Genomic DNA, 14,969 nt, shown 5'->3' with positions numbered 1-14,969 from the left:
TGAAATGCAGCCTTTGGCATCCTCCTATCTTTCATGCTGGGCCCTTTCTCCAAGGACTTGAGCAGGACACACACACAGGGTCTGCGTGGGGTAGTGAGGTCCAGGGGTTAGATTACCAGGCAGTTGACAGGCATCACAAGGGAAACTGCTGATAATCTGGATCAGAGTAAATTGCTGCTGCAGAAGTAGCAAGTATTAATTAGTGTAAGCAGATAAACTAGATCAAATACAGGCAATAGACCAGTGCTAGGCGGGGAGATTGCATGTGTTAATTTGATTCAGCAAGAATTGCTCTGGTTTTGCCTCTAACACCTCCCAAACTTTCTTTCAAAACCAGTTGGAACTTTTGCAGAAGAGTAAAGAAGAAGCTTACATGATGGCAGATTCTTTCAGAATTGCATTTGAGCAACAATTAATGAGAAAAAATGACCAGGCACTACAATTGACACAAATGGCTAAAATGTGTAAAAAAGCAACAAAATGGATGAATTGGAAGCACCTTAAAGAGGATGGTAACTATGAATTATAATGGCAATAAGTAGGTGTAATTTTAGTTGTTTTGTTTATAATACAAGTTGATAAAGCACACTTAATCCAGTGTGGGCAAATATAATTGAAACTTCACATATGGTTATGGTTTACTTAAATATTTAGCAACTATGGAAAAAAGGAGTCATTGGATATTACATGTGCAGATGAACTACTGGAATCCACAAACCATAACATAACAGGAATATCCCTTTTCTAGTACTCTTCTGTTTCATTTAAATAAGACCATGTTTAGTGCAAAAACTTTAAAATAAAAGTGCTCGGTGATTAAAGGGAGACTGCCAAGAAGGAAGTAATGTGAAAAATGTCATTGAAACATGACATTAAATGGATTTATCTAATTAAACTTTATTGAAATGTATGCTTCTGAGAAGGAAATTGAGGAGTACAGGAAAAACCTTAGGTTGGACAAATTAGTAAAATATTCTTAGAAAAAATGAAGCAGAAATTTAGGTTTAGGTTTTGGTTCATGAGCCCATCAAAAGTTTATGGCCAGGCCGGGTGCGGTAGCTCACGTCTGTAATCCCAGCACTTTGAGAGGCCGAGGAGGGTGGATCACCTGAGGTCAGGAGTTCAAGAACAGCCTGGCCAACATGACAAAACTCCATTTCTACTAACAACACAAAAATTAGCCGGGTGTGGTATCACACGCCTATAATGCCAGCTGCTTAGGAGGCTGAGGCAGGAGAATCACTTGAACCCAGGAGGCAGAGGTTGCAGTGAGCTGAGATTGTGCCACTGCACTGGCACGATGAGACTCCATCTCAAAAAAAAAAGTTAATGATCAATTGAGTATTATTATATCCATGTATTAAAAAATATATTAAAATAGCATGAGAGAAATGAAGTAGATCTTCCAGTATAAACAAAGTAGCTGTTATTTTTTAGAAATCTTAGTTTCTCTTAGTTGATATCAATTTTTATTTATCAGTATTCTGTAGAATTCATATTGCTTCAATTTAAAATTCAAATTATAATTTGAAACCATTTATCAGTTGAGAAAGAGTCAAGTGAAGTTTATAAGAATTTTAAATGTTTTGTAGAAAACTTCTAGGATGACTGTATTTCTAAATATTTTCTTATCTGTCAGATCTATAATTCTAATTCTAATATCTCTTATATTCAGATGAATTTAGAAAGACTAATACACATATCGTAATATTTAAAATGATCTTAAGGGAACACCATCATAGAAAATATTTAAAATGAAACCTGGCCGGGCGCAGTGGCTCACACCAGCACTTTGGGAGGCTGAAGTGGGTGGATCATTTGAGGTCAGGAGTTTGAGACTAGCCCAGCCAACATGGTGAAACCCTGCCTCTACTAAAAATACAAAAATTAGCTGGGTGTGGTGGCAGGTGCCTGTAGTCCCAGCTACTTGGGAGGCTGAGGCAGGAGAATCGCTTGAACCTGGCAAGTGGAGGTTGTGGTGAGCCAAGATTGTACTATTGCACTCCAGCCTGGGGTAAGGAGCAAAACTGTCTCAAAAAAATAAAAAATAAAAAAAGAAACCTGGCCATGCACGGTGGCTCACACCTGTAATCCCAGCACTTTGGCAGACTGAGACGGGCAGATTACCTGAGGTCAGGAGTTCGAGACCAGCCTGGCCAACATAGAGAAACCCCATCTCTACTAAAAATACAAACATTAGGCCAGGCACGGTGGCTTACACCTGTAATCCCAGCACTTGGGAGGCCGAGGCATGTGGATCACGAGGCCAGGAGATAGAGACCATCCTGACTAACATGGTGAAACTCTGTCTCTACTAAAAGTACAAAAAATTAGCCGGGCATGGTGGCAGACACCTTTAGCCCCAGCTACACGGGAGGCTGAGGCAGGAGAATGGTGTGAACCCGGGAGGCAGAGCTTGCAGTGAGCCAAGATCACGCCACTTCACTCCAGCCTGGGCGACAGAGTGAGACTCTGTCTCAAAATAAATAAATAAATAAATAATACAAAAATTAGCTGGGCATGATGGCACTCACCTGTAATCCCAGCTACTCGGGAAGCTGAGGCAGGAGAATCACTTGAACCTGGGAGACAGAGGTTGCAGTGAGCCAAGATCGCCCCACTGTACTCCAGCCTGGGTGACAGAGCGAGAGACTGTATCTCAAAAAATAATAATCATCATCATAAAATGAAACCTTTATAGTAGATAGCCATTTTGTTTGAAATATTTGTTTTCAAACAGTATATATTACTAATCATGTAGGAGTCAGCTGTTACGAATTTTAGTTTCGTTAACTAAGCTTTCCTCCTTTTCTTTGCTGGAAAGGGTAAGAAGTGATGCAGAGGGATGATAGAAATAGAAGCAGTAAATCAGAACTACAGAGTAGGGAAAAGCAGATCATAGAAGCTACATGTTTGGAGTGTTCATTAGATGGAAGCCAGGGCAAAACAGGAGAATATAATGTTTTATAACACTCATTCTGAGAAAGTCATTCATATTATCCTGAAATTAATTTCTAAAAATGTTTTCTGACGTGAAACTTTTGAGAAAATATAATGGCTAAATTGTCAACAATGTTTTAGCTTTTTTCTTTTTTGTTTTAGACAGGATATTGCCCTGTTGCCCAGGCTGGAGTGCAGTGGTGTGATCATGACTCACTGCAGCCTCTACCTCATGGGCTCAAGCAATCCTCCCACCCCAGCCTCCCTAGCAGCTGGGACTATAGGCACGTGCCACCATGCCAGGCTAAATGTTGTATTTGTTTGTAGAGATGAGGTCTCACTATGTTACCCAGGCTGGTCTCAAACTCCTGGGTTCAAGCGGTCCTCCCTCCTCGGCCACCCAAAATGCTGGGATTATAGATGTGATCCATTGCACCTGCCCAACAGTGTCTTATAATAAATACAAAATAATGTATTTAGATAATATGGTCATTTTCTATAATAATCTCGATGGTGCAACTTTAATGTTCAACCCAGAGTAGGTGATTTTGCCAGGGAAAAAGCTAACATGGTCCATGTATTTAGCCTTTTAGGAATCAGTGGAAAATACTAAGAATATGGACCACATCTATGTGTAGATGATCTTCCTCAGACACCTCCTCTCAAGCCCTTGAGAGCAGGTGGATTGTAAACTCCTCTTTGAGGACAGCCCTGGTGTTTTGTGCTAATTGAGGGCAGATCTTCTTAGAAAGTCAGATTGTAAATATTTGTTTGTTTTGATAGAAGTGGAAAGAAAAGTGACGGGAAAAAGAAGAGACAGGCCGGGCGCGGTGGCTCACGCCTGTAATCCGAGCACTTTGGGAGGCCGAGAAGGGCGGATCATGAGGTCAGGAGATGGAGACCATCCTGACTAACACGTTGAAGCCCCGTCTCTACTAAATAATACAAAATATTAGCCGGCTGTGGTGGTGCGCGCCTGTAGTCCCAGTTACTCAGGAGGCTGAGGCAGGAGAATGGTGTGAACCCGGGAGGCGGAGCTTGCAGTGAGCCAAGATTGCGCCACCGCACTCCAGCCTGGGTGACAGAGTGAGACTCCCTCTCAAAAAAAAAAAAAAAAAAAGAAAAAGAACAAGAAGAGACAAAGGGGAAAGTCAGGGTTAAAGTAATCTTAGTCTTATGAAAGCCAGTCAGGCCCTGTCACCAGCATGCAAGGCCTGCCACCCTGCATGGAGCTTGGCCATTAGGATAGTGCAGCATAGACAAAGCTGCATTTTTCTCAGGAGCTAGATTCATACTCATTTCAGCACTTGAGAATATGTTCCTTTGATGTTCCATAATTCCTGATTTTCTCAGTGTAAGAGACAGGAGAAACCAAAGTGTCTTCCTGTTCACACAGCACTCACCACTCAGCTCAGTGCTTCTGACACCAGATGTTGAGGGTGGGGGTTCCCCACACACCAGTTGGGTATCCTATCATTTCCCTCAATTCTCCCACTGTCCACCTGGAGTTAGAGTCAGATCCCGTAGGTTAAAGGCTCAGTCCCACAAGGTGGCCTGCACTCCAAATGCCAGTCAAAAGCACGGGGTTGTCTCCGCCTCTCCTGACTGACTGGCTGTATGTACGCTGGGACTCCCATGTCACCCTCTTCAGGCTCCACTGATTTGCTAGGACTCCTCACAGCGCTCCGGGAACCACTTCCGTTTACCAGTTTATTATAAATGATCTTACGAAGGATGAAGATGAACAGCCGGATGAAGATATGGACAGGGCAAGGCACGTGGGAAGGGATGCTGTCTCTGGCGCACCACCCCTCAGGAGCCTCACATGCTCAGCTCTCTGGAAGCTCCCCAGACCCTTTTGGGTTTCTGTGGAGGCTTCATTACAGGGACATGGTACATCATTGGCCGTTGGTGATCGACTCAACCTTCAGCCCCTCTCTCTTCCCTGGAGTTTGGGGGCTGGGGCTGAAAGTTCCAGCTTTCTTTCTTTTTCTTTTTTTTTTTTTGAGATGGAGTCTCGCTCTGTCGCCCAGGCTGGAGTGCAGTGGCGCGATCTCGGCTCACTGCAAGCTCCGCCTCCCGGGTTTATGCCGTTCTCCTGCCTCAGTCTCCTGAATAGCTGGGACTACAGGCACCCGCCACCACGCCCAGCTAATTTTTTGTATTTTTAGTAGAGACGGGTTTTCACCATGTTAGCCAGGATGGTCTCGATCTCCTAACCTTGTGATCCACCCGCCTAGGCCTCCCAAAGTGATGGGATTACAGGCGTGAGCCACCACGTCTGGCCTGAAAGTTCCAGCTTTCTAATCACAAGATTGGTTCCCCTGACAACCAGCCCCCATCCTGAGGCTATCCAGGAGCCCACCAAGAGCCTCATAGAACAAAAGATGCTCCTATTACCCAGGAAATACCAAGGGATTTAGGGGCTCCGTGTCAGATGCTCCTAGCACTCAGGAAATTACACTCTTAGGAATTGTGTGTTAGGAACTGGGGTCAAAGACCAACTATGAGAAAAAATTCACCTAACACCCCTATCTACTAGGATTTTAGGAGTTCTATGTCAGAAACTGAGGGCAAAGACCAAATATATATTTCTTATATTACAATATCACACTTAGCTATTGACAAACCTGAGGAAGATTCCCACAAAAAATACAATTCAGAGGGGAATTGCTACCAATATTTGAGTTCCAGTAAGGCATTGAGAGAGACTGAAGGCAGAATTTTAAATAATTGATTTAGGCCAGGCATCGTGGCTCATGCCTGTAATCCCAGTGCTTTGGGAGCCTGAGGCAGGAGGATTGCTTGAGCTCAGGAGTTTGAGACCAGCCTGGGCAACATAGGGAGACCCTGTCTGTATTTAAAAAAAAAAAAAAAAATTAGCCAAGCGTGGTGGTATATACCTATGGTCCCAGCTACTAGGGAGGCTGAAGTGGGAGGACCGCTTGAGCCTGGGAGGCTGAGGCTGCAGAGTCATGATCCCACCACTGCAGTCCAGCCTGGGTGATGGAGTAAGACCCTGTCTCAAAAAAAAATTGATGGCCGGGTGCGGTGGCTCACACCTGTAATCCCAGCACTTTGGGAGGCCGAGGCGGGCGGATCATCTGAGGTCGGGAGTTTGAGACCAGCCTGACCAACATGAAGAAACCCTGTCTCTACTAAAATACAAAATTAGCTGGATGTGGTGGCACAAGCCTGTAATCCCAGCTACTTGGGAGGCTGAGGCAGGAGAAACGTTTGAACCCAGGAGGCAGAGGTTGTAGTGAGCCAAGATCGCGCCATTGCACTCCAACCTGGGCGACAAGAGCAAAACTCCATCTCAAAAAAAAAAAAAAAAAAAAAAAAAAAATGATTAATCTCTCACAGCTTTTATAAATCTATACAAGTTTCGGTAGTTCCTTCTCAGTTTCTCAGTGACAAGACTTTAATTCATTTTATTGGTATATTTCAGTAATCTGAAGAGGTGCGGGGTAACACAGATTATTTTTATGTTTAGTAACACTTTTAATATCAACTTTCTTTTTGATATGGCAGTTTAGACAAGTTTTCAGAAGCAGTTTATAAGCATACTTCTTTCTTTCTTCATTTTTCACTTTTGGGGTTTTTTTTTTTTGGTCTTAAATTCCTGGGCTTAAGCAGTCCTCCAGACTGCCAGCTTGAGCCATCACACTGAGCTATTGCTTTTTTTAGACTGAAAATAGGGACACAGATTCATCCACTCACCAAAGTGTCAGTTTCTCTGACTTCTGTTTGCCACAGCTCCTCATGGAAGGGGTCAGGGCCACCCTCGTCACTGTGGTCTGTCAGGATTGGTGGGAAGGGGATCTCCCCTCATCTGCTCTCAGTTTCCCAGTAAACCACTTTTGGAGAATATTCCAAAAACATTCTTGAAATTTTCCTTGTACAATCTGAGATTTTGTGCCTTCTGCAAATTACTTCCCTTCAATGGATGAAGAAGGACATCAGTGATGTCAGCACGTGAAATATTAACTATTATGCTAATACCTGGGCAGGGCCTTTGACAATTGTGGTATTTTTGTTTTGTTTTGTTTTGGTGGTGGTAAGATATATCTGAAGTTTACTATTTGAACTGTTTTTAAGTGGCATTAAGTACATTCACATTGTAATGTTACCTTCATCACCATCCAGCTCCAGAGCATTTTCATCTTTCTTTACAGAGACCCTGTCCCATGAAACGGTAACTCCTCACTTCCCCTTCCCCAGCCCCTGTGATTTATTATTTAATGGCACAGTTCCCTGAGGAGAAAGTAATACTATTCTCATTTTAGAGATGAGGAAATCAAGCTGAGAAAACTCACCCCAGGTCATACAGTTAGTAAGTGGCTAAATGAGGATTCAAGTCCAGGTCTTTGCGGTTCAGAAGCAGAGTTTGCATGGCTCAGAGACCCCTGTGGCCTGCAGACATGTTTTGTTAGGTCTGCTTAGTGTATTCAAACAGTAAGACTAGTGGCTGACATTTAGAATTGGAAGATGTCATGACAGATCTGCATTTCTGGCTGCTCTTGAAGACTGTGATGATCCAGTGACATGGACTGCGTTCTTGTGTGGCCTCTGCGTCAGCTGGCGCTGAGGGGCGGCTGTGCCGCATGGCAGGGCGGCAGTCTTGCTGCCTCTCACCTGCATTGCTCCTGCCTCTGAAGGCCGTGCTCTGCCCACTACATTCCACTGTGTGCTCCTGGACTCACTTGTCCTGGAGGTCAAGTTACCTCTTTTGCTGGAAGTATATCAGTGAAGATATTTTAATGTCTCAGCTGGATTTTCATGTTCAATTTTAGGATTTCCATCACCAAGGATTAAGAAGACCTTTGGGCAGAGACTCCTGGGTATGCTCCCTTCAGAAAACAGTTCTACGAGGATGGAAGACCAGGACAGTCCTCAAGAGGTCCTTAAGATGCTCATAGATTTGGTTAGTGTCTTTGCTTGCTTTTATTTTGCAAGTTATGATTAAGCCAAGCTTGTCCATCCCACGGTCTGTGGGCTGCATGCAGCCCAGGACAGCTTTGAATGTGACTCAACACAAATTCGTAAACTTTCTTAAAACATCATGAGATCTTTTTGAGATTTTTTTTTTTTTTTTTTTTTGAGTTCATCAGCTCTCATTAGTGTTAGTGTATTTTTTTGTTTTGTTTTGTTTTGTATGTTTGTTTTTTGTTTGTTTGTTTGAGACAGAGTCTCGCTCTGTCACCCAGGCTGGAGTGCAGTGGCGCAATCTTGGCTCATTGCAACCTCTACCTCCTGGGTTCAAGTGATTTTCCTGCCTCAGCCTCCCGAGTATCTGGGACTGCAGGTGCCCACCACCATACCTGGTTAATTTTGTATGTGTTTTTTTAGTAGAGACAGAGTTTCACCATGTTGGCCAGGCTGGTCTTGAACTCCTGACCTCAAGTGATCTGCCCGTGTTGGCGTGCCAAAGTGCTGGGATTACAGGCGTGACCCGCTGCGCCCGGCCAGTGTTAGCGTATTTTGTGTGTGGCCCAAGACAATTCATCTTATTCCAGTGTGGCCCAGGGAAGCCAAAAGATGGGACACCCCTGGGTTAAGCTAATCTATTTGCTTCCTGTTCATTCAACTCTTTCTCTCTCGACCTGCACTTGCCTTCTATGCCCTTTTCCCAGTTGGAATACCAGACTCCACCTTCATGATCTTTATCTCCTTCAGCTCCTCTTTTCCCATCATCCATATTCTGTGCAGGTTTAAAGGCTCCATCTCGGAAAACAGGGGGTTCCTGTGGTTAACTCCAGCTAGCTTGGCCGTCTGCATTTATATATATACAGTTTGTGACAAGAGTGCCTGTTTATTGAGGTATTTTTAAAGTGTTCAAGGTATTTCCTCACACATTATATCCTTTAATCATCACCACAATCCGTCCTGAAATCATTCCTGCTACCCACATTCCACAGATGACTCGACTAAGAACTGAGACTCAGGTTATATGAACATACTTATCTCTAGACTGTTCTTTATTTCCATACAAATATATGAAAGCAATTTTATATACAAATAACTTCAACATTCTTTTATAAATATACACGCTGATATATTTTTTATATGTTGATATCTATCTATATGTACATGCTTCATATAGATCTATATTATCCCTTCATTTCCAGATGACTTGCAAAATTTTCAATGCTGTCTTCTGTTCTTTTAAAAAATAATCGTTGGCACTGGGCGCGGTGGCTCACGCCTGTAATCCCAGCACTTTGGGAAGCCGAGGCGGGTGGATCGTGAGGTCAGGAGATTGAGACCATCCTGGCTAACACGGTGAAACCCCGTCTGTATTAAAAATACAAAAAATTGGCCAGGTGTGGTGGCTGGCACCTGTAGTCCCAGCTACTTGGGAGGCTGAGACAGGAGAATGGTGTGAACCTGGGAGGGCGGAGCTTGCAGTGAGCCAAGATCGCGCTACTGCACTCCAACCTGGGTGACAGAGTCAGATTCCATCTCAAAAAAAAAAAAAAAAAAAAAAAATCGTCGGCCTGGCATGGTAGCACACATCTGTAATCCCAGCACTTTGGGAGGCCGAGGCGGGTGGATCACTTGAGGCCAGGAGTTCAAGACCAGCCTGACTCCATCTCTACTAAAAATACAAAAATTAGCCAGGTGTGGTGGTGCACGCCTGTAGTCCCAGCTACTGTACTCGGGAGGCTGAGGTCCAAGAATCACTTGAGCCTGGGAGGCAGAGGCTGCAGTGAGCCAAGATGGCACCACTGCATCCAGCCTGGGCAACAGAGCCAGACTCTGTCTTAAAAAAAAAAAATCGTGAATAACATGTAGTATAATGTTTGGGGATCAGGTGATACCTAATTTATTCATACTGATGGACAGATCAATATGAATATTAGGGTTGAACATTTTGATAAGATAGTACAATACTCCTTTCTCTGAATATAGTCTGTGATTTATTGACTAACTTATACATGTTTAATTTCTGTGCATGCAGCTGAATGATAAAGAAGAAGCTTTGGCTCATCAAAGAAAAGTTAGTTACATGCTTGCTCGGGCACTGGAAGACAAGGACACTGCCTCAAAAGAGAATAAAGAAAAAAATCCTACAAAAGAGAATTTCCCTTTCAACAACCCCCGGCATAAGACTTCAGAATTCTCTGTCTTGGGTGATCCTGTACATTCAAGTGTCCACATTTCAAATTCTGTGGGCTGCATTTGTTCAATCCAGCACTCTCAAATAGATCCAAACTATAGAACTCTTAAAAGATCCCATTCTTTGCCATCAAATATCATATTTTAAAGACAAGCCAGTTGAAATTGGAACTGAGAGTTGTTTATATCAAGAGACTTTGAAAAATGATTTTGTAAATTTTGCTGCATCTTGAGAAGTTGTATGTTTCCTAGGCATTTCTAAATTTTAGGAGGTCGCTTAAATATTTTCTACATTTTCTTTTTCTTCTTTTGAGATGGAGTCTCGCTCTGTCGCCCAGGCTGGAGTGCAGTGGCGTGACTCGGTTCATTGCAACTTCTGCATCCCGATTCAAGCAATTCTCCTGCCTTAGCCTCTGGAGTAACTGGGATTACAGGCATGTGCCACCACGCCCAGCTAATTTTTGTATTTTTAGTAGACACGGGGTTTTACCATGTTGGCCAGACTGGTTTCAAACTCCTGACCTCAAGTGATCCACCTGCCTTGGCCTCCCAAAGTGCTGAGATTACAGGCGTGAGTCACTGCACCCAGCCTATTTTCTACAAGAAATTAGTATTCTGTGTTGACATTTTATTTATAAATTACATTACTGTATTTATTTTATTTACAAATTACATTACAGGCCGGGTGAGGTGGCTCATGCTTGTAATCTCAGCACTTTGGGAGGCTGAGGCAGGTGAGTCACCTGTGGTTGGAGTTCGAGACCAGCCTGACCAACATGGAGAAACCCCATGTCTACTAAAAATACAAAAAATTAGCTGGGCGTAGTGGCGCATGCCTGTAATCCTAGCTACTCTGGAGGCTGAGGCAAGATAATCACTTGAACCTGGGAGTGGTAGGGTATGGTGAGCCGAGATCGCGCCATTGCACTCCAGCCTGGGCAACAAGAATGAAACTCTGTCTCAAAGAAAACAAAAAAAATTACAGTGTTTGCCAACATCCTATAACAAAAAATGATTTTTGGGAAAAACAAAAAATTATTTACGTATTTTGATTGACTATAGGGATCTTGATTGGCTAAATCAACAATATAACAATGTATCTTAATGCTCTAAGAAGTAACAATACCTAGGAGTGACTGAATGTTAATTTTTGGAATACATTTATCTTATTTGCCTTTTTCGGTAATTTTCATTTACCATATAAAGTTTAGAAATAGCAATTTCCTTAACTTCAATAAGACAGTTATGATGGTGGCAGAGTATATTGAGTCATTGCCGGCTGCCTTCATGGCTTGTCAGGGTAGTAACATTTTGCAGCCAAATCTGCAGATTTGTAGCCAAGTCTACAAAGTACTTAACAGCTCTTTTCATTGCATCCTGTGAGATGGTTGTGATGATCCAGAAAATGGGGTCACAGGAATCTTAAGCTGCCTGAGCCAAGGTGATTTCTAGGAGTTTTTTCGTTTGTGGTGAGTTGGGGTGTGTGCAGTTGGGGTTTGTGTGTAGACAGGGTCCCACTGTGTTGCTCAGGCTGGCCCCAAACTCCTGGCCTCAAGGGATCCTCCTGCCTCAGCCTTTCAAAATGCTAGGATTAGATTACAGGCATAAACTACCACAACTCAATAAAAAAGTTTTAAAAAATTTACAAAGCTCGTATTTGATCCAGCTAGGATTTTACCCTGTACATTTGTATTTCTTGCAGGCTGGTGCACAGATATCTTAAATGGCTACTAATTGCTGCTCTGCATATGAAAACAAATGGCTATCAAGGCTGGAGGCAGTGGCTCACAGATCGGGTCTGAATCTCATGAGTCCAGACCAGTCCAGAGTTCAAGACCAGCCTGGGCAACATGGTGAAACCCCATCTATACAAAAACTCAGCAAGGCATGGTGGCATGCACCTGTTGTCCCAGCTACTCAGGGGGCTGAGGCAGGAGAATGATGGCATGAGCCCAGGAGCTTGAGGCTGCAGTGAGCTGTGATCGTGCCACTGCACTCCAGCCTGAGTGACAGAGTGAGACCCATCTCCAAAAAAAAAAAAAAAAGGCCATCAATATAAAAATGTTCATCTAAACTACTGTACATCCATACAATGGAATACTCTACAAAATGGAGCGATCCATACGATACAGCAAATGAATAAAGCAAAATGCATGGGTTGACAGCTGTTGTGGTACCTCAGTTCTCTTGTCTTCTTGGTTTAAAACAATTTAAACAAAAGACAGCAAACGAGATGTGGCATAATTTATTGCAAGAGAAAGGAATATTTTGAAAGTTAGGTGCAGAATAGACAGTACACCTGAGAGAGAATTCAGGGCCAGCTGCTCATAAGGGTGAGACAGCATTGATTACTGCTGGAGAAACTCCCTTTATGGGAGTTTTGCATTGTTATTCATAAGGTGAGAAGAGGTGTTGCTAGTAATCATATCCTGGGTAGTCCTCTGCACAGGCGCAGTAGCTGTTCACGCTTGTTCATACATCACATGTCTCATTAGCATCTTAAATTTCCACCTAGAGGTGTGTTTTTTATTATAAATGTGAAAAGGATCAGTTTGAGGACAGGTAAAATCAAAATGTGCATGCTACCTAGAAGGGAGAGTCCCTACTGAAGATAGCTTGCTTGAATGAGTTCAATTACAATGTGAATGCTGAGGTTTATTGTGTTGGCTGTACAGTCATGAGAACATGGTCATTTCCTTGACTACCTGATATAGTTTGGCTGTGTCCCCACCCAAGTCTCATTTTGGATTGTAATTCCCTAATCCCCCCATGTTGAAGGAGGGATTTGGTGGTAGGTGACTGGATCATGGGGTTGGTACCCCCCCCATGCTGGTCTCATGATTGTGAATTCTCATGAGATCCGATAGTTTTATACATGGTAGTCTCTCCCGCTGCCATGTAAAACATGCCTGCTTCCCCTTCTGCCAAGACTGTAAGTTTCCTGAGGCCTCCCCAGCCATGTGGAACTGTGAGTCAATTAAACCTCTTTCCTTTATAAATTACTCAGTCTTGGGTAGTATCTTTATAGCAGTGTGAGAATGGACTAATACACTCCTATCCTGCCTCATGTGTTAAGACACATTTTATGAGTGTCCTCAGATGCCTTTGGCACTATTATCTCCCGGACCCTTAGCTGCTTGGCTGCTTCCCTCTTGGCAGTTCCCCGTCTACACACACACACACACACACACACACGAGGAAATCAGACAGATCTGAAGCACAAGTGGGTTTGATGCATTGCTGCTGGCTCATAGATGGTGAATGCCACAGGACAAAGGCATGGAAGCTTCCTTAAGCAACTGAGAGAGGCCCTGGGCTAACAGTCAAAGGGGAAATGGGGACAATGGAGCACAAGAATTATAAGAACTGCATGAGCGGCCGGGCGCGGTGGCTCCCGCTTGTAATCCCAGCACTCTGGGAGGCTGAGGCAGGCGGGTCACAAGGTCAGGAGATTGAGACCATCCTGGCTAACATGGTGAAACCCTGTCTCTACTGAAAATACAAAAAATTAGCCAAGTGTGGTGGCAGGTGCCTGTAGTCCCAGCTACTCAGGAGGCTGAGGCAGGAAAATGGCGTGAACCCAGGAGGCAGAGCTTGCAGTGAGCCGAGATTGCGCCACTGTACTCCAGCCTGGGCAACAGAGTGAGACTCGTCTAAAAAAAAACAAAAACAAAAACAAAACTACATGAGCTTGGTAGCCCAGGGGCCTCCAAATAAAAGTATTATCTAAAACCTTGATTTTGGCCTTGTGGGACCCTAAGCAGGAAACACAGCTGAGCCAGATACATGACCTACAGAACTGTGAACTAATACATTTGTGTTACTTTAATTAGCTGGGCATAGTGGTACACATTTGTAATCCCAGCTACTTGGGAGGCTAAGGTGGGAGGATCGCTTGAACCCCAGGATTCGGAGGTTGCATTGAGCTGAGATTGCATCACTGACTCCAGCCTGGGCAACAGAGAAAGACTCTGTCTCATTAAAAAAAAAAAAATTAACCAGGCACGGTGGTGTGCACCTGTAGTCCCAGCTACTGGGGAGGCTGAGGTGGGAGGATGGCTTGAGCCCAGGAGTTCGAGGCTGCAGTGAGTCATGATTGTACTACTACACTCCAACCTGGGCAACAGAGTGAGACTATCTCACAAAAAAAGAAAGGAGAGAAGAGATTCTATTCATGTATATACAATTTTGAGACTCAAAACAATGCTGTACATTGTTATGCATCTCACTACATGCATTCTTACAGAATAGTAGCATAAAATCATGGAAAGATACATACCAATTTCACAGAGTCATTTCCCTTTGGGGAAAGTGAAAAAGAAAAAAATAGAAATAAAGAAGTATTAAGAGGGAACCTCTTGCCAGGTGCAGTGGCTCATGCCTGTAATCCCAGCACTTTGGGAAGCCGAGGTGGGCGGATCACTTGAGGTCAGGAATTTGCGGCCAGCCCGGTTTCACATGGTGAAACCCCATCTCTACTAAAAATAAAAAAAAATTAGGCAGGTATAGTGGCGTGTGCCCATAATCCCAGCTACTTGGGAGGCTGAAGCAAGTGAATCGCTTGAACCTGGGAGGCAGAGTTTGCAGTGAGCCGGGATTGCGCCACTGCACTCCAACCCAAGTGACAGAGTGAGACTGTCCCCCGCCTCAGAAAAAAGGTTGGGAGGAATCTCAATTTTATCTGTAATGTTTTCTTTTTTCAGTACATTCTGTATACTAACATTTGTTCAGTTTGAGTAGTATTTACTACACCACTACTACATTTTTATTTTTAAACACTACGCATGCCACTACAGATTTGTGGTACTATAGGGGCCAGATCTTCAAAATAACTGGTAATAATTTTTATTAAGTTTTCCCTACTGCATTTTCAATTCTACATTTCAAGAGAATTGGACTTTTCTCAC

At 43.5% G+C, this 14,969-nt stretch overlaps 1 protein-coding gene across 18 annotated transcripts in view; it reads left to right on the top strand.

Moving 5' to 3' along the window:
• CCDC125 (coiled-coil domain containing 125) overlaps positions 1 to 12,226 on the top strand; it is a 54,147-nt gene extending 41,921 nt beyond the window's left edge. For 11 of the 18 annotated variants that reach the window (XM_045393808.3, XM_073993570.1, XM_045393804.3 and 8 more), the window contains 3 exons: positions 338 to 512; positions 7,737 to 7,867; positions 9,905 to 10,288. In XM_045393808.3, the coding sequence (XP_045249743.2) occupies positions 338 to 512; positions 7,737 to 7,867; positions 9,905 to 10,210 (612 nt within the window). In that variant the 3' untranslated portion in view covers positions 10,211 to 10,288. Of the gene's footprint in view, positions 1 to 337; positions 513 to 7,736; positions 7,868 to 9,904 lie in introns of all 18 variants that reach the window. The other 7 variants (XR_012413714.1, XR_012413713.1, XM_073993566.1 and 4 more) reach the window with 3 other exon arrangements.
• The last annotated feature ends 2,743 nt before the right edge of the window (positions 12,227 to 14,969 follow it).

Source organism: Macaca fascicularis, chromosome 6, assembly GCF_037993035.2.
Source record: "Macaca fascicularis isolate 582-1 chromosome 6, T2T-MFA8v1.1".
In the NCBI taxonomy this organism is placed as follows: Eukaryota; Metazoa; Chordata; class Mammalia; order Primates; family Cercopithecidae; genus Macaca; species Macaca fascicularis.
Note: the sequence above shows the minus strand (reverse complement) of the source record. Positions and strands in the feature narration are given on the sequence as shown.